This window comes from Syngnathoides biaculeatus, chromosome 9 (genome assembly GCF_019802595.1).
Source record: "Syngnathoides biaculeatus isolate LvHL_M chromosome 9, ASM1980259v1, whole genome shotgun sequence".
Lineage (NCBI taxonomy): Eukaryota > Metazoa > Chordata > Actinopteri > Syngnathiformes > Syngnathidae > Syngnathoides > Syngnathoides biaculeatus.
This window is the reverse complement of record NC_084648.1, coordinates 30,148,834-30,166,836: the sequence shown is the minus strand read 5'-3', so window position 1 is coordinate 30,166,836 and position 18,003 is coordinate 30,148,834. Positions and strand designations below refer to the sequence as shown.

The 18,003-nt window shown below is 42.5% G+C and overlaps 2 protein-coding genes across 3 annotated transcripts; one reads left to right on the top strand and one right to left on the bottom strand.

Annotated features, from left to right (window-relative positions):
• The first annotated feature begins 341 nt into the window (after positions 1-341).
• On the top strand, positions 342-15,261 carry evpla (envoplakin a). The gene is made up of 23 exons (XM_061829037.1): positions 342-439; positions 1,069-1,406; positions 4,070-4,169; positions 4,243-4,397; positions 5,231-5,354; positions 5,429-5,560; positions 5,686-5,727; positions 6,129-6,290; positions 6,389-6,496; positions 6,637-6,732; positions 6,843-6,953; positions 7,570-7,716; positions 8,044-8,198; positions 8,276-8,373; positions 8,458-8,630; positions 9,349-9,521; positions 9,687-9,825; positions 9,919-10,112; positions 10,191-10,341; positions 11,280-11,363; positions 11,462-11,569; positions 11,661-11,753; positions 11,846-15,261. The coding sequence occupies exons 2-23, from the start codon at positions 1,360-1,362 to the stop codon at positions 15,233-15,235; spliced, it is 5,982 nt and encodes a 1,993-aa protein (XP_061685021.1). The 5' UTR covers positions 342-439; positions 1,069-1,359; the 3' UTR covers positions 15,236-15,261.
• Positions 15,262-15,769: 508 nt separating this feature from the next.
• Positions 15,770-17,899, bottom strand: ten1 (TEN1 subunit of CST complex). 2 transcript variants are annotated; one of them, XM_061829057.1, is made up of 3 exons: positions 17,766-17,899; positions 16,344-16,501; positions 15,770-16,241 (listed from the first exon to the last, which is right to left on the bottom strand). In XM_061829057.1, the coding sequence occupies exons 1-3, from the start codon at positions 17,852-17,854 to the stop codon at positions 16,105-16,107; spliced, it is 384 nt and encodes a 127-aa protein (XP_061685041.1). In that variant the 5' UTR covers positions 17,855-17,899; the 3' UTR covers positions 15,770-16,104. The 2 variants fall into 2 exon arrangements, with proteins under 2 accessions (XP_061685041.1, XP_061685042.1); XM_061829058.1 differs by having other exon boundaries at positions 16,107-16,241; positions 16,324-16,501.
• Positions 17,900-18,003: the final 104 nt, after the last annotated feature.

Here is an 18,003-nt window from a genome sequence, read left to right as displayed (position 1 = left end):
CTCTGCTGGAAGGAAGTTGCTGTACTGCATTTTTTTGCTATTGTTGTTTCTCTGTTTTTTTTCTTTTTTTTCACCGAGACCAATGACTCAGATTCCTTTATGATGGGACTTTGCAAACTATTAGTAGTCCTTAACGATTAGTCTGAGACATCCACCAAATATTCCGTATGAAGCCATTATGTAATCCACTCACTTACCTTTTGAGTGGAGCAGGAGACTTTTATGACTTACTTGACACATTTGGAAATTGTATAAATATGATCGTTTTGATAATATGTCTCAAAAGTCAAACAACAGCGAATTATGCTACGTGAGTGTCCAAAGCATTTAACTTTTGTTTTGTTTTTGTTTCCCTTTTTCTTGCAATGCCAGAGAAGCGTACCAGTGACGAGCAAGAGAAAGGATGAGGATAACCAAAATACCAAATATGCAATTTCAAGTGACGTACAGTATTTCTATTCTCTTCATTTTGTGCATGACATTATAGAGTATGTGGAAATGAAATGGTTTTCATCCAATCAGATTTCAGCCTCTACGTGCTCCCATGTCAAATCAACAGTACTCTGGGCCTTCGGATTCAGTTGTGATAACCTATGTAATAAAAATACTTTATAAACTATACAGAACTAACAATGTAGTACTGTTTCTGATTTCAAATTCCCCTCAACTTGTTTCCTTACTCTGATGAGTTGGCAAGAATAAGCCCAGTTCCAATCAATAAATTTAAAAATGACCACCTCTGCTCAGCATGGTGAATTTAATTTACCTTTTTTTTTTTATTAAGTTGAATATTTATTACAAAGGTAGTCAGGATGATGTACTGAGCACAGTTGCATATTGTTATATTATGTTTTTGTATAGATAGTTACTCTAATTCTAAGTTACTGTTCCAAATAGCCACATTTCCTAAGAAATTGTTGGTTTTTTTTAAATTCACAATCAGATTGTTTAGTATTTAGTTCCCTGTAAGATGGCGTTTAGTGTGAAATGTGGCATAAAAGTCTGTGCTTGATGAGTTTGGAAGCAATTACCACGCCCTACAAACTTTTTTTTTCTTTCTCTTGGTAGTGGAGAATGGGCCCCCGATGAAAAGGATGGGCAGGGCCCCGAAATGGGAGGAAGGCAAAACTGGTCAGTCCGGTCCTCCCCATGTAAGGTGGCTGTCTGGGCGGTGACGCGCCCGTCAGGCCGGCCGGGAGGAGGTGCACCCGTGCCGATATCAACGCGTGCGGGTCAGCCTTTTGCCGTGTTTGGACTTTGACAGCTGGACCCCGAGGAAGCAGAGAGGCACGGCGGGAGATCCGGCCCGAGTGAGCAGGACAGACCTTTTTTGCGGGATCTCAGTCGACCCCACACGCAATGTCTAGGATGTTTCGGAAAAAGGAAAATTCGGTCAAGGTCACCAGGTGCGTTCTTTTAATCAATGCATTTTTCTGGATGTATTCTGAAATGTTTCCCCCTTTTTCTCATTGCACCTGACCCCCAGGGGGTAGGTGTCATTTCCTCAGCATGCTGTCGTCCTCCTTCTCTGTGTGCATTACATTATCTCAGGGCTTGACAGGAGATCCAATCAGAAGCTGCATGAAGGACTAGATTGTGTGTTGTCCCAACATCCATGTTAGCTCTTGGGTTAGAAAGTGAGACAAAACTAGCAGTGCAGCCACGTAGACAACCAACCACAGTGTATCGTACCTTGGATTATCAATTTCAAGTTGCAGAGGGTGCCAACGCTCTTGGGCTCACTTAGTACAAAACAGACAAACCAAGCCAACTAAGGACAGCAACGACTAGAACTAAACACGCAGTCTCTGTACACACACATTGAGGTGGTCTGTCTTTTGTGTGGGTGCTGTCAATCGGCTGGGGCACCGACATGAGGCCTGGGCGCCCTTATAATCAGTTCCTGTCCTTTTCAGAATATGGGCGTTGTTCTGCAGCCGTACCCAAAAGTCCACTATTTCTTTGGAACGTGAGTCAGCAGTACATTTGAACAACAGACAACCAATTGAAGACTTTTTGGTACTTAAGGCGAGATGACGAATAGAGCAGCCTGTGACCGACAGATGGGCAAAGAACTTTATTATTTAATGACGCTGTTTATTGTTCTTCAAGTTGGAGTTGACATGAAATGGTTGCAAATGTTCATTGTTGTTCTCAACTGCAACAACCCCAAATATCCTGTCCAGTCCCAAAAGAGTAATCATTGCAGAAATTGTATACAGAAAAAAGCATCATCAAAACATCAAATTGATGATCATGACCTGTTCAAGTTTTCATTCAATCCTGGCCGACATTTCTTCCCATGCCACAAGCTTTTAACGTTACTGCCAAGCATTCTTTGAAATCACAAGTTGACCTTTACTTAGAAAATCTTCTTTGGATATGCAGTACTTCACTTGTATTTCTTAGCCTGAGGTAAACTACCACAAGCTTGTCCCACCATTGCAGACTGTAGAACTTTCCAATTTTCCAACTTTCAGACATCGGGCACAGTTTGTCAGTAAACTATAACCTTTCCATATATTGATTTATACTGTTTGCAATTTTTTTTTTAACTTTACCGATAGTGTGACAAGTAAAATCTTTGCTTTGGGGCGTTTTCACATTTGAATGAGGGAGTGTTTGCAGTCCTGTGATCTTGGTGAAGAATGCAGACAATCCCTTCTCAAATATGCCACCAGTCCAGTTCGTCAAGGCGGCTAATCAGATCCTCGCCACAGTAATTACTGACTCGGTCAGTTTTGAGGGGACATTTAAAGCTGTGAAATACGTGAAAAACTAAAAGAATGCAAAATGACATGAAAGTTTTTTGTGTGTGGGGTATGCATGCTTCACATAACAGTCTCACCTGGACGTTATTGTACCAGCTGAAGAACAAGACTTGCTTGATTAATCCAAATTAAATAGCGGCATGAAAAAAAAATTAGGAGTATACAAAAGCAAAATAAAAAATATGCAATACGACTTCTCAACTAAAGCAATGCTTTGATTGCTGCGCATCAGTTTTTACGATTAGGATTATATGGAGGATATGCTTCATTTCAATCAATAGTAGATGCTGAGAAGATATTTAAAAGAGTAGCCACAAGTAAAAAGAAGTGCCACTGTCACTGCAGTGTGTTGCCAAAGTGAGACCTTTTATGGAAAGCAAAACGCATTAGCAATAGAAAATTGACAGTAGATTTATGACACCTTTGCATAGCCCTACCTCCCTAATAGAACATGAAAATGGTTTGTTTGTCTTGGTGAAAAGATCAGCGGGGTTTTATCTAGAGTGTTTTGTCTGCCAAGGTGAGATTTTATGGTGGCGCCGCCCAAAACTTTGTGCACTGTTGCCAAGTTTCATCATCACAAATGTGGAGAAGAAGATGTGGCAGCAGTGGTAACGCTCAGCCTCCGTGGAATAGAGTGTACTTCAAGAAGGCTTTGCGGGACCCCCTGCCACCCTCGAAGCACTTTGAGGTGTCTGACTGACACCTCAAACTGTGCGATGAAAAATGATGATGCAATGGTTTAACAAAGTCGGATTAAGGTAGATCTCAGGGATCCAAACCCAAATCGCAAACACCACAATTAAGGTCATTATAATCGCCTGTGTTAGTTGTTGAAATCATAAATATGCCATAAACTATGATCCCACAACATTTCAATAGCATTTCAAATCTTTAGAAACAAACCTACAGCTGACCACGTAGATACATGGTGTGCAGTTGATGGAAGATGATGTGGAGGTGTCCAAATAGGGAGGGAAAGGCAGAACTTGTACCTAGAACAAACAACTCCATTGTGGCTGCTGCAGAAATCACTTTCACTTTTGGAAATTGAGTCAGTTTTTTTTTTTTTTTTTTTTTTACAACCGATGGAAACTGTTTGCTGTCTTAACTAAAGAACCCTCAGACTGCTTCCAAATGTCTTTTTTTTTTTTTTTTTTTGGGGGGGGGTTACATGGTGGGCCACATGCCATGCACTAAAACACACATCGTCAAAGATGGGCTGTCAATCACAGCCAACGTCTCCCAATTCACAAGGCGTGACCTCCAATCTTTGACCCTTTGCCCCCACCTTGCAGGACCCAGCCTAGCAACCTGGCCCTGCTGATCGCCCAAATGCAAAAGAGTGCAGACGTGGTGGAGAAAGACATCCTCCGCTCTGAGGAACTCTTGGCTGAGGTAAGAAGACACGCAAAGGCCAGCCCCCACCACCACCACCAAATCGGCTTCTGACCGGGTTTCCTTCCACCAGGATGCTGAAAATGAGAAGAAAGAACTCCCTCTGAAGCACCAGAATCAGCTGTGCGACACGCTGGGCGAAGCTGAGAGCCTGCTGGAGGACCTCTTCTTGGACGTGGACAAAGCCAAGAAGCTCAAGCACCCGCAGGCCAGAGAGATCGAGAGCGAGTGAGTTGTGGCAACATCTGGCTCAAAGTCAAACTATGAAGAAACGTCACACGTCAGATGACATTATGCCTCCCCCTACAGGTTTAAGTGGGAATCAACACTGACATGTTAATTCCAGTGGTTCCCAGTATTTATTGATCACATATATTACATTACATCTAAATTAAGAAACGTCTCACAGTGAACCACCAAGATCAATGATTACATTCTCCCTTCTCTGGGAGAGTATTTCCTTCTTTTTTCTGCCTGTCATTACATGTCACTGGCATCGATAGACAAATAAAGATGAAATAATAAATTCCGGACCAAAGAAGTGAAATTGGACTATTTTCCACAGCGAGCCTGGATGATCTCCCCCGACATGCTCGTGTACCGAGGCGCAGTGTTTGGGAATCACTGCAAAGTGCATTACAGTACAGTACTTGTGTCACTGTTATTATTCCACACATCTGCAAATAATTGATGTACATTATAACTACATTGAAAAAAACAACAAATTGTTGAATAGGTGGCGATACACGGCCAATAAGTGTTTTCCACGACAAATGTGGGTTAGTTCCACGTTAATAAAAAATCAATCTGCAGGTGCTGGACTGCAAGTATGTGGTGTTCAACTGTATGTACTTGCGTAGTACTACATTTAGTCTACTGTATTTGTTGTTGCTTTTCTTGGCTTAGTTTGGGCTTTTGTATACAACGCATAGGAAATTGAAAAATAATGAAGGCAAATGTCCACCAAAAGTCGTTGAGTTTTTACAAACACAAACCATGAGTTTGTGGGATTTAATTTAAGGTACCATTTCTACATATCGTTGCTTTCGTTTACTTTTCAGTGTCCTCCACCTCCACGAGCGCTGGCTGAAGGACTGCACAATCTACCGAGACATCTACGAGCAGATCGACGACGTGTCACTGATGCCCAGGATCGACTGGGCGCCGGTTTTCAATCAGAAGCAAGTAGGTCTCACAACATTGTCTTACCGCCTGCGAGCAGATGACAGTGACAGCAGCATCCGTCCAACTGTTTTCAGAAACAAGTGAGCAGTGACCTGTACGGGCCCACCTTGGCAGAACTGGAGAAACAGATCGCTTCTCACAGAATCCTACACCAGGAGATTGAGGCCTACAACCCGCAGCTGTGTGTCAGCTCCGCCGGCACCAAGGTAAAGTAACGTGACCGAACGCCGCATATTCACCTTGACAGTGCACACTTGAGAAGGCGTGTACACTTTTGATTATGAAATACATCAGATTCTAGTTGAAGATCTTGTGTCATCGTGTTTTCCAGGAGAACTACACAGCCCTCAAGAAACAGTACAACAAACTTCTGGTCAGTGCCTTGTTGTATATTTGACAATATTCATTCTAAAACCGACAAGAATCAGTCAGTCCAATTTTAACCCTATCAGGAAAACCTGAGTGATTGTGGTTTCACAGTATCAGGTTGCGCATTTGGTACTCGGGTCTTCAGTGGGAACTTTACCAGACGGAATACCACTGCTAGCACGCCACCATTATAGAATCCTTCAATACTGTGTAAAAACAGTTTGTATCTGTGCCACAACATCATTTGGAATTTGTATTGATCTCATAACAATGATTAGAAATGAAGAGAATAGTCTGTTGGGATTAAATAGTACAATTTCATGCACCAGATATATGATGTGAAAGTAGATCAGAGCGAGTCCAGCCCTGCTTTTTCACATTTTTTTTTTCCCCCTCCTCTAAAAGGAAACCTCCAAGTGGCGTGGCCACTACTTGAACAGCCTTTATGAGTATATGCAGGGCTGCAACAAGGAGCTGAATTTCCTCGGAGAGGAACAAGACAAGATCAAGAAGCAGGACTGGAGCGATCGAATGGTGGATCCTCCCGACGTCCGCAGGCAGTACGAGGTCAGCAATGACTATGACTGGGGCAGGAACTTGTCACCATGATGTGGATTCAAACACTGTGTGTGCTAACGTGGGCTAAATGTGCCTTTCATGATCAGAACTTCAAGAACAACAGTCTGCTGTCACATGAGAGTGAGGTGAACAAGCTCCAGGATGAAGGTGACAGACTTATTGAGCTTAAGCACCCTGCCAGCGCTACCATACAGGTACACTCGTAACTTTGTTAGTCGGTGCGTGAGTGAGCGAGCGAGTGAGTGGATGTATGGGTGCGCTTGGCAGACAAACCAGTGGGGCAATGAATTCCCTAACCTGAACTCAGAATCAGCACAATTCTTCTCGTCACCAGGCTCAGAGAGACGCTGTACGCAACGAATGGCAGAAGTTCCTCCACTTGTGCATTTGTCAGGAGACACACTTGGACAATCTGGAGCAATACAAAAAGGTAATGATGAGTGAGATATCATTTTGAAGATAATCATCATAATGTATGTACCTTAACACAACTTGTCGTGTGTTTGACACAAATTTATTGTCTTCCGCATGACCATGCAGTACCAACTGGACACAGAGCAACTTTCAGAGACCCTGAGCAAACTCAACAATAACTTGGACCCCAAGACAGCCAGCAGGAAGAGCAACACAGAGATGATGATGATGCTTGAGGTACGAGAAGGATGCTTGACAAGTCTTTATCACAGCTCCATCTTAGAACCATTGTCACATTAGAAAGGCGACAGCACAGAGTCTCCCAACATTGATCAGGAGCCGTGGCGTATATTTTACATGATCTCACCATGTAAATGTACAAGTGTGAATTGTTGTTTCTACTATACAATTTGGGCCCTGCAATTTTACGGCGACCAGTCGTGCCCACATCTCTCAAGTCAGGTGGTACAGAGTCAACTCCATTTTATCCAACCATGACCTACATGATGACAAGTGTAGAAAATACACAGAAACCACATCTCAAAACCATTTTGAAGAATCCTACACTCGCCAGAAGTAAAACTGAAATAGATTTTTTTTTGTTTTGCACAATCCCGGATTAGTATCAAAATCCCACACCTTGGATGATCCAAATTGAAAAATGTTTGAATATCAGATTTTGTGCTGACAATGATGCAAGACAGGAGCAAACCATTGTGGTGTTGGGCTTATCAATAACATATTATTGCCATTGTCATATTTCTGTTTCCTTTTTCATTGTCTGAAAAGTGACTGTCTGACTATCAAGATGACTTTTAAACCATATATCTGATGTGTGTGTGTTTGGGACCAGGCGGACGAGAAAGCCGTGCAGGACAGCGAGCAGCTGCTGGCGGATCTGAGAAGGCGCAGCACCACCATTGCTCCACTGAAGCAGCGTCGTATACCCCCAAACAGATCAGTCACATTGGAGTCCCTCTGCGACTGGGAGACTAACAGGGTAGAGCATTTTAACGCTCATGTTTTAGAAGGCTGAAAGTCTGGGAAATGTCACATAATGTAACTGGTGGGACTAGTTGCCATTTTTCAAAGGATTACTTATTTAATGTTGTTACAGTTTCCCCTGTACCCTTTGTATACGCTCATCTTGCCGTGGAAATCCCTGCTATGTCGTAGAAAAATGCAATTTATAATCACCATTTTTTGTGTGTGGGGGGGGTAAGCCACTCTCGCAATGCACCTCCTACCAGTAAAACACAAAGAGTGCACTCATGCAATGGTGTCCCCCACAATGAAATGTACTTTACTGTGTTTATATTTGCTGAAGGGCCCTCTGTCAAGAGGCGAGAAGTGCACCTTGAAATCGAACCCCGATAATGAGAACTGGGATGTTATAACCACCAAAGGGGTCACTAACACCTTCCCAGGGGTTTGCTTTGTGATCCCGCCACCTGATCCAGAGGCCATCAACAAAGTGGACCTGTAAGTATTTGCGCGTTCACAAAAATAAGTCAGTGAGGTATTCAACCTACAACAGAATGCATTTTTTCATTGACTAGTTTGGGTGGTGAACTGGGTGACATTAAGAAGAGGAGAGCCGCTCTGGCAGAATCCCTGAAGAATCACAAGTCAGAGATGGCCAGGTCTCTGCAATCAGGTCATTATCTAACCAAATATTGGATCGGAGTCCCTCACATGGTCTTCAGCTTTTAATCAATGAGCTTCCCATTTAACGGTTCAGCCCCCCCGTCGACTCCTGCGGTGGATCCCAGACTGGCAGCATTGGGTCTCCGCTTGGACAAACTGAATGCCGACCTGGGCAATGCTGACAAAGACATGCTGAGCCGTATGCGAGCCCCACTGAGCCGCTCCAACCCCACTGCAGATCTGGTCAACAGGCTCAAGGAACAGGAAGTGAGAAAAATGGACAAACATTTACATTAGCGATTCATTGCTTCACACAACACTGCATAAAACACAAAGTTACACACAAAATTATCTATCGGGTATCTTTTAGCTGGAACTGACACAAGAAAGTGACAAAATGTTATAAGACATTTTACATTTTTGACACAAGGTTCCATAATAGATGCACTGTTCAAAAGTGTCAAACATTTGTTTTGTCAAATATTTACTGTACACTTAACACATTATTACATGTATGTAACATGTAGTAATTTACATCTTCAATGTGAATTTGATGACATGAGAAGACTATGGCAGAAAATATATATATTTTTTAAAATTGTCATTCTTTTCAGATGTTATTGTGTATATAGTGTATATATATATGCTATCGTGTAGCAGGTGAGCTATTCATTGAGTGTGGATTTTTTTATTTCATTAATTCTGCCACTGTTGACAAAATACATGCATTTTTAAACATTATGTAACTTTAAAATCTGCAAGGAGTACAAATTAATTAATTCATATTGTACATATAGTATATGGAAACTTTAGAGCTGATGTAATGCTTGTTACACCTCAATCATTTATAAACTCACTTAGTTCCCTATTCAATCAGTAACAGACACAAATAATAATTTGTTTGTATGAATTAATATATTGCTGTGAAAGACTAAAACATTACTGCAAAATCATCCCCCTTCCACTACTTTTTTCCTTTTCTCAGCAAGCTGGCAGGGGACTAAAAGGTTTGGGGCAGGAAAAGCTTGCAGCTCAGGCTGAGCTGCAGCCTCTATTGTCCAAAGATCCTAGTGGCTCCTTTGGGCTGCCGCTCAAACTGAACAATGCTGAAAACAAGTATGATGGGATCTCTGGGCTTGCTGACCTCTACAACAAGAAGTAAGTTTAATACTGTATATATTGTGGGAGACGACCTAGAAACAAAACCCCTTTCTCTTTATAAAATTACAGACATACCAACTTATTTTTTCTGCAACTAAATAGTTAATATTTGGCACTACACTACTATAGTCATCTTTTTTTTTTTACTTTTTTTTTCCACAGAGCAAATGCATCCCTGAACTTGGAGAATCAGATAAAGAAAGTGGATGGCCTCATCTCAGGGTGTGAGAAGAGGCTTAGTGAAGATGGCCCAATACTTGATGTGCCAAACTCAATCCAAACTGCCAGTGACAGTTTACATGTAAAGAAAAAACTCCAATTTCCCTTTTAGCCACACAAACATTCCCTCAATCTTTTAAGAGAAAACTATTCATGTCACTTTTGCCGTTTTTAGCAACAGCGAAAGGCTGTGGCATCCATTCAGCCCGAGATGCGGAAGCTAAGTCAGGACCTGGAGGCCACTGAGCAGCTATGCAGTTCTCTGCAGCAGGGATACCAGGAGTTCTGTCCAGACATTCAACGCCAGAGAACAGAGGTCAAGCATCTGCACAACCGTTATGCAAACCTTGACAACCAGCTGAAGGAGAGGTAAGAATCCCAATAGACACATGCAGTCCGTATCAATACAAACTACACAGACCGTTAAACAATAGACATTTTTTTTAGAGAAAACATTTTACAAGAAGCTAGTGCCAAAAACCATGAATTCCAAAGTTCAGCAAAATCCCTGAATTTCTTCCTGAACAACCTGCCAAAAAACAAGCTCAACTACAGTGATGATGTGTCTTCAGTCTCTGCAATGCAGAGCTCGCAAGAGGTGAGAATACTCTGTCATCATGACGTGCTTGGAATGTTGGCTTTTTTAGTACTTTATTTCATCTGCATTCCAGAATTCCATTTATTTTTCTCATTTAGAAGCAGCTTGATTAAATATTAATGTATTCAAGAAGAAGACATCACAGATGAGGAGATAGCACATCTGCTTCCCAGTTCTGAGGTTCAGGGTTCAAATCTTGGCTCTGGCCTTCCTTTGGGTGGTTTGCATTGGTTGTTCTACAGCTGTTCCAACTTCATTAAGGTTAATTGAAGACCAAATTGTCCGCATGTGTGAATGTGAGGGTGAATGACTCTCTATACGTGCAGTATGTGCCCTGCAATTTACTGGCAAAGTGTATACCGACTCTCTCCCAAAGTCAGCTATGATAAGCTTCCTCTGTGACTCAAATGAGGACAACTGGTACAGTAAATCACTGGAACAGATTCAGAATCAGCTTTAATGGCCAAGTGTATAGAACACACAAGGAATTTTCCTCTATTTAAGTACCAGAGGTGGTGACGCTATGGAAGTCACAGATGAGTCTCGAGTCTTTGCTCCTCAAGTTCCAAGTCAAATCCCACGTCGAGATTGGTAAATCCTCAGTCAAGTCCCAAGTCGAGACAGGCAAATGCCAAGTGTGGCAAGTCCGAGACTTTGAATTTGTGACTTGATTTGGGATTTGCCTGTCCTGACTTAAAGTTGGAGTTTTGCGACGTGACTCGGAACTTGCCTGCATCAACCTGGGAATCAACTCCGGCCTTGTCTATCTTGACACAAAACATGACTCAGGACTCGAGACCCACTTGTGACTTGCAAACCAATGACTTGGTCCCATCTCTGTTAAGTACCCTCCTTGTGCCCTCCCTCACCAATTGTAACGGATCAGCAATTAGAATCACTATGATAGTATGTTATCAGTAACTGACACTTCACTGCAGAGGGTGATGGACGACCTGAAGCGGAAAGGCAATGACATGGACAGAGTGTCTGACGTGTCTCGAGACCTGCACACTCTACTTGGTGTAAGACATAATATGCAATGGTCATAACACATTATTAAATACAATCGTGATTTCGGGCCCAATAGCAATAAGGCAAAATGGACCATCTCAATGTACAGGAGTATGATGCCAACATCGACAAATTTAACAGTACGCTGGAAGATGCTGGTGCCACTGTTGTAAAGAGACCTTATACGCTCACACTTGCTGAGGCTGTTCAGAAAGAGGTATCATCTACAAGATTAAGCAATAACCTGTTGATAATTGTCACCATTGGCTTGAAAATTCCAGAAGTTACCCTGTCTCTTTCTTCCAAAGGAAAGGGATCTGGTCAATCGCTACGCTGAGGCGTTAGCTGAAAATGGTCAACGGCAAAAGCAGATGGGGTTGGCCCGGAATCTCATTTTGCAAGTAAGTGGGTGGGCCAGAATCAGGAAACACAGTTATACCCAAATCACATCACATGATAATTTATTAACTCATTGTTATTTCCTTTGCTGTAGAATGATGAGAAAGTTCAAATGTTGGCACAACATCAGGTGCAGCTGGAAAACCAACAACGGAGTGCTTTTGAGCTAAACAGTCTGTCCAGAGAGCTGGAGGAAGAGAGGGAAAGGACACTTCATGTTGAGACTAATCTAAAAGCATTCCGAGATAGGCTGATGTCACTGAAGAATCGCAGAGGAGTAGAACGTGTTGAGGAAAAAGAAGTGCTTCAGTACTACCGTGATCCAAAACTGGAGGTTGACTTAACAGAGCTTCAGAAGACACTGCATGAAGAGATCCGGAGAAGGACCACCATCCACAGTGAGGTTGAGATCTATAACAAGAAATTTGCCCTCTTTGAGGACAACCTAAAAAATGCAGCGCCAAAACTCTTGACGAGAGAAGTGACAGAGTTTGAGAAAGACCCTCAGCTAGACATAGATGCTTCTAAAATGAGAGATGAGATATCAAGAATGAGAGAAAACATTCGACTGAGGGACTCGGAGCACATGCAGATGAAGACAGAGTTTGAGATTCTCCAACAGAAGAAACCACTCATCAAAGAGAGGGTGGTTAAGAAGGAAGTGGTGAAAGTAGAAAAAGACCCTGAGATGTTGAGATCCTTGCGGAAATTTGAGACAGACATTTCTGAGGAGACAAGCAGAGTTAAGATCATAAATGATGAAATATTCCAAATAAGAAGCCAGATTAATGCTCTAGAAAGACAAATTCCAAACATTCAGCCCAAGATCATCACAAAGGAAATTAAAAAGGTTGAACAAGACCCCGAACTCATCACAGAGTCAAAGAGGATTCGAACATCTGTGGAGAGTGAAATGATTGAAAACAACTCCTTGTCCAAAGAGCTGTTGAACCTCCATAGTCGCTACAGGGAAGTTCAAGCTCTGAAACCCAAAGTTGAGGTGAAGGAAATTGTTAATGAGATTTACCGGATTGATCCAAATACAGAGGTAGAAATTTTACGTCTCAGGAAAGATATACAAGAGTCCAATATGCAGCGCACTGTCATAGATAGGGATATCACAAGGGTAGGATCAGAAGTGAATTTTCTTCGATCACAGAAGCCCAAGGTAGAAATGAAGGAGGTCCTTCAAGAGGTGGTGAAGGAAGAAAGAAGCCCTGAAAATGAGAGAGAGATTCAAAGGTTAAATGAGCAAATTAACTTTATACACAACAATTACAATTTTCTCCAAGATCAGGTGAGGACACTCAAGAAAGAGAGAGATGGTTGGAAGGCTGAAAAGTCCAAGGTTGAGACCAAAATCCTCACCAGAGATGTCATTAAGTATGAACCAGACCCTCTCTTAGAGAAAGAAGCTGAACGTCTCAGAAGAGAATTGAGGGACGAGGCGCAAAGGCGCCGTTCAATTGAGGAGTTGGTGTTTGACCTGAAAAACAAATATATATTGTTGGAAAGACAAAAACCTGAGGAGAAAGTAGTTGTGCAGGAGGTTGTGCGTTTACAGAAGGACCCGCGGCAAGTGCATGAACATGAGAGGCTGAGTAGGACCCTGGATGAAGAAGTGATGACCCGACGTCAGATCGATTTAGAGTTACAGCAACTAAGAACAAAGGTGGAAGAGAAGGAGAGGCTCCTCAGATCAAGTGATGAACATCAAAAGAGGATGATAGCAGAGTCAGAACTCAAAGAACTCAGAATGCGTATCCACCAGCTGGAACATGCGCCTCCTGCTGTTTCAGAAAATATTGTTGTTGAAGAGGTACTAAAAGTGGAGAGGGACCCAAAACTAGAGAGATTGACAACTGTTCTACGAGCAGATATGGATAAGGAAACCAGCGATATCTTGCGCCTCCAGAGGGACATCCGTAACATCACTCTGAGGCTTGAGGTCCTCCAGAAAGAAAAGTCTGCTGAGAAGAAAGTGTATAAAGAAGTTGTCCGTGTTGAAAAAGACCAGGCCGTGGAAGCGGAGAGGGATCGCCTGAGGGAACAGGTTTCTAAGATGAAATTTGCAAGGCAGGACATTGAGGATCAAATAAAACGCCTCAGTGCTAAAACAAACCATCTGATGACTTCCAAGTCGAGCAGCTCAAGAGAAGAAACCAGCCTAACTATGAACAGAGATGGCTTACTGAGAGAGAAAGACAACCTGACTCGTGAGCTCAGGACACTGGAGTCAAAGAAACACGACATCAACTTGTCTTTCGAGCAGCAGAGTAGACTCATGAACGAGAGAACGCATATGAGCAGGAACAGAAGTATGAAGATGGGTTCTGACATCCAGCAAATTGAGAGGGAAATCCTAAACGAAAAAGACAAGATACATATGCGTGACACCACCATTCGTGACCTCCTGTTGAACTTGCAGAAAGAGGATCATACTGAAACAAGGACCAAGGAGACCAATGTGTCCACCAAAATCACCATTCTGGATCCAGACACAGGCAGAGACATGTCTCCTTATGATGCCTACCTGCAGCGTCTGATTGATCGCCAACAGTACATTCATCTGCAGGAGCTTGAGTGCGATTGGGAGGAGACTACTTCTGTGGGACCTGATGGTGAAATATCCGTACTGCAGGATCGCAAGAGTGGAAATCAGTATTCCATTAATGATGCCTTGAAGGAAGGCCGACTGACACAATTTGATTTGGATCGGTACAAACAAGGCAAACTCCACATCTCAGAGTTTGCCTTGTTGGTTGCTGGTGAAAGCAAGCCTAAACCCCAGTTCAACTCATTTGTGTCAAGGACCAGTACACCAGTAAGGTCAGCCCCAATCGACTACGCGACGACACAAACATATCCAATTGCTGGGATCATGGACATGCACACAGATACCTGCTTCACTGTACGCAGCGCCGCCATGCGTAAACTTATTGACGCCACTACAGCTCAAAAGCTTCTGGAGGCTCAAGCTGCAACTGGCGGCATCATTGATATTGCCAACAAAGAAAGACACTCGGTCAACAAGGCAGCTTCCAGAGGCCTCATTGATGAGACTCAGCTACAGAGGCTCCTTAACGCTCAAAAGGCCTACACCGGTGTGGAAGACCCTGTCACCAAAGAGCGTTTATCAGTGGGAGAAGCGATCCAGAAAGGTTGGATCCCAAAAGACAGTGCCACTTGGTACATGGAAGCACAGCATCTGACTGGAGGTTTAGTTGATCCAAACAGCAGCAGAAGAGTCAGCATCACAGATGCTATTGGATCCAAAATGATCAACAGCGCGATGATGCGAGATATTCAAACTGAATCCAATTACAAGAAAGATATCACTGACCCCCTCACCAGGCAGAAGATAAACTACAAACAAGCCTTGGATCGCTGTAAGAGAGACCCCATCTCTGGTCTTCTAATGCTTCCAGCCTCCTCCAAAGAGTCTGGTTACACTCCAGCATACAACAGATATGCAAGATTCTAAATGTGTTTACATCTTCGAGGTATCGGCTTTGTGAACTCATGGATGAAACAGATGTGCCAATACATTTGGGGTCAGATTGTACAAACAAACAGTACATACAATGTGGCTTTTCGACTCAGGCAAGTTTTCTGTAAAACCAAAACAATTGCTGCCAAGTCACCTTTGTTTACCAAACATGTCATATGTAGGCAGACGCTATGATTTAATTAAAAGAAAATTACAAATAAAGTATCTACCTGATAATATTCCTGTGGATTCCTGGGACATGGTGCAATGCTATTTACCAAGATTAATTGATTCTCTACTACTTGTGGGCTATGCTTGACAATGTTCACTTTTAACTCAGTCTTGTTTGATACTTGATGAAAAAACAATACATTTAAATTATATCTGTTGTGGAGTCTTTTCAATAAAACACAAATATAGACCAAGCAAAAAAACTTCCCCAGGCTTTATACAACAATTTATTCATGTTAGATCACATCAGAAAGAGGAAATGTAGTCAGTGCTTGGAGTAACGCCACAGCATCTTGGCTACATCACTGCTTTTCTATCCAGGCTGGAACTAAAGATTTAGCAGAAAATCCATGAAGCATTTGAGCGAAGAAAAGTAAACGGAAAATCTACTTAAAAGACATTACAATTAGTGTATTGTAAATGTCAGTTTCTCTAAAAATCTGAGGTAGAGCAAGGTTGCAGCAAAACTAGTCTTTTCTTTGTGTGATATGACCTGCATTGTATTCTGGACAGGAATTCAGAATATCAAAGAAGTCATTGACACAACAAATGCATTTTGGCGATCGATTCATCTAAATGTCTACATTGTCGTCAATCCGCAAGGATGTCGAAAATCAAGTTGCAATTCCGTGTTACACAGCGGCACCCTCAACTTGGCGCTGCCTTTCCCTGAAGAAGCTCCTCTGTTCATTGATGGCTTTTTGCAGAAGGGCAATGTTTACACCATCCACGCAGTTAAGCACACGCGCACACACCCTGATGTCAACCCCTGTAAAACAAAAAGATGATTAACAACAAAACAAAAAACAACAACACTAAAAAAACATTATGATCTTCAAAATTATTAACACCTTGGATACTCTTTTGTTACCTTCGCCTGTTTGTATATCACCCAGAACTACATACTGGGCTCCAATTATGGGATTAAACGGTTCCACAAACGAGGTGTTGATGACTACTTGGTGGTCTTCGGAAGCGTGCTGAACGGTTAGGGAAGCCTGGGACTTCTCCGGGTCGTAATAGGTGAGTCTAGACAAAATGGGACATGATTAAAGTAGCGCTTGGTGATGAAGTGGTGCCGGAACCGAGAATCGTACCCAGAACGTCAGAACTGTAGGCTAACCACAAGGTCACTGTGCCCCCTCACAATGGTGACCAACACAACAGAATGAAAAGGGTGCTGAAATAACAAAAAAAAGTGCTACCATGTCATTTTAATGTAGCTTTCCATCCATTCATTTTCTTAACCTCTTTTACATTGTTCAATTTTCATTCATAAGAGGGATTTTACTACAAGAACAATCAGTGGTTTATGTACCTCTGTTCAAATAATTTGTTGCTGTACTGTATATTTTTCATTTTTCTGAACCAATGACAACAGGTTTGACAGATTCTAGTGGTTTGACGCCATATTAGCTGTATAAAATGCACCATTGATGAGGTAGTGATTCATAAAGAGAGTATTTTGGCAAGTCAATCATCCAAGTCCTCAAATGACAAACCATTATCTGTAAAGGTTTTCCTGAACAATGGCACACACAGAACAAAAGAGGCTTTTCTGAACTTCTGTTGCTGTCATGGGAGACAAGGCCAGTTATTCACTTGTGCTCTTTAGAGAATCTTCTGCCTTGAGTGGTCCACCAGATGTCACCATCACTAAAGCTTTGAATCTTCCATCCATCCATTTTCCGAGCCACTTATCCTCACAAGGTGCCTGGGACTGCTGGAGCCTATGCCAGCTAACTTTGGGCAAAAGGCGCACTCCAGCCTGAACTGGTCAGCACCCTTTTTGGGCACAATTCTTTGTGTACCCCGCCTGCTGCACGAAAATATCTACGATAGGCTACAGCACTCCAGCGACCCTCGTGAGGATAAGTGGCTCAGATAATGGATGGATGCATTTGATTAGATGGCACTGGATCTAAAATCTGGACTGGATATATGTGATCACTCTTAAACATTTCATTTTTGGGAGGGGGCCCTTGGCAAAGTTTCTGTATGGGGGCCCATAATCGGCCAACAGCCTGGCAATTAGATGTAGAAAAAAATATTTTACTACAGAAAGGTCAATTTAATTGTGGTTGAGATTTGAATATATTGACTGAGCTCTTGGGGATTTACAAGGCAGAAGAAGGAGAAAAACGGGAACTCAAAGGGACTCAACATTAGCCATTAATCAGTACTTTTACCAGACAGCTGAGTATTTGTGCCTCCATTGAAAACAATCATTAGTAAACAATTTTAGCAATGTTCATGAACCATCAGCATGATCCAAAGTGAGTTCCAAACTCACCTCCCAAATGTTCGCACAGACTGTCCATCATGCAACGCTCCACACTTAATTTCCCACGGGAAATAATACATGGCAGCAGCGGGAAGCATCGCTACTTGGAGCGACGACGACAGAAAGCTACTACTTCGGAAACTGATGACTCCTTCACAACGAGGAGGCGGCGGCGGCGGAAAAACACATTTCTCGCTTCCGGGTTTGCGTCACGTGACCTGACGTCACATGACCCCACCTCTGCCAC

What these genes read in the sequence shown, in the direction of transcription:
- evpla (XM_061829037.1), top strand. Translation starts at nt 1,360, where the DNA reads ATGTCTAGGATGTTTCGGAAAAAGGAAAATTCGGTCAAGGTCACCAG. An exon ending in GGCCAGGTCTCTGCAATCAG is followed by an intron (nt 8,374 to 8,457) that starts GTCATTATCTAA and finishes TTAACGGTTCAG; the next exon opens with CCCCCCCGTCGACTCCTGCG. An exon ending in CTGAGGCTGTTCAGAAAGAG is followed by an intron (nt 11,570 to 11,660) that starts GTATCATCTACA and finishes TTTCTTCCAAAG; the next exon opens with GAAAGGGATCTGGTCAATCG.
- ten1 (XM_061829057.1), bottom strand. Translation starts at nt 17,854, where the DNA reads ATGCTTCCCGCTGCTGCCATGTATTATTTCCCGTGGGAAATTAAGTGT. An exon ending in TCTGTGCGAACATTTGGGAG is followed by an intron (nt 16,502 to 17,765) that starts GTGAGTTTGGAA and finishes CATTTTGTCTAG; the next exon opens with ACTCACCTATTACGACCCGG. An exon ending in TGATATACAAACAGGCGAAG is followed by an intron (nt 16,242 to 16,343) that starts GTAACAAAAGAG and finishes TTTGTTTTACAG; the next exon opens with GGGTTGACATCAGGGTGTGT.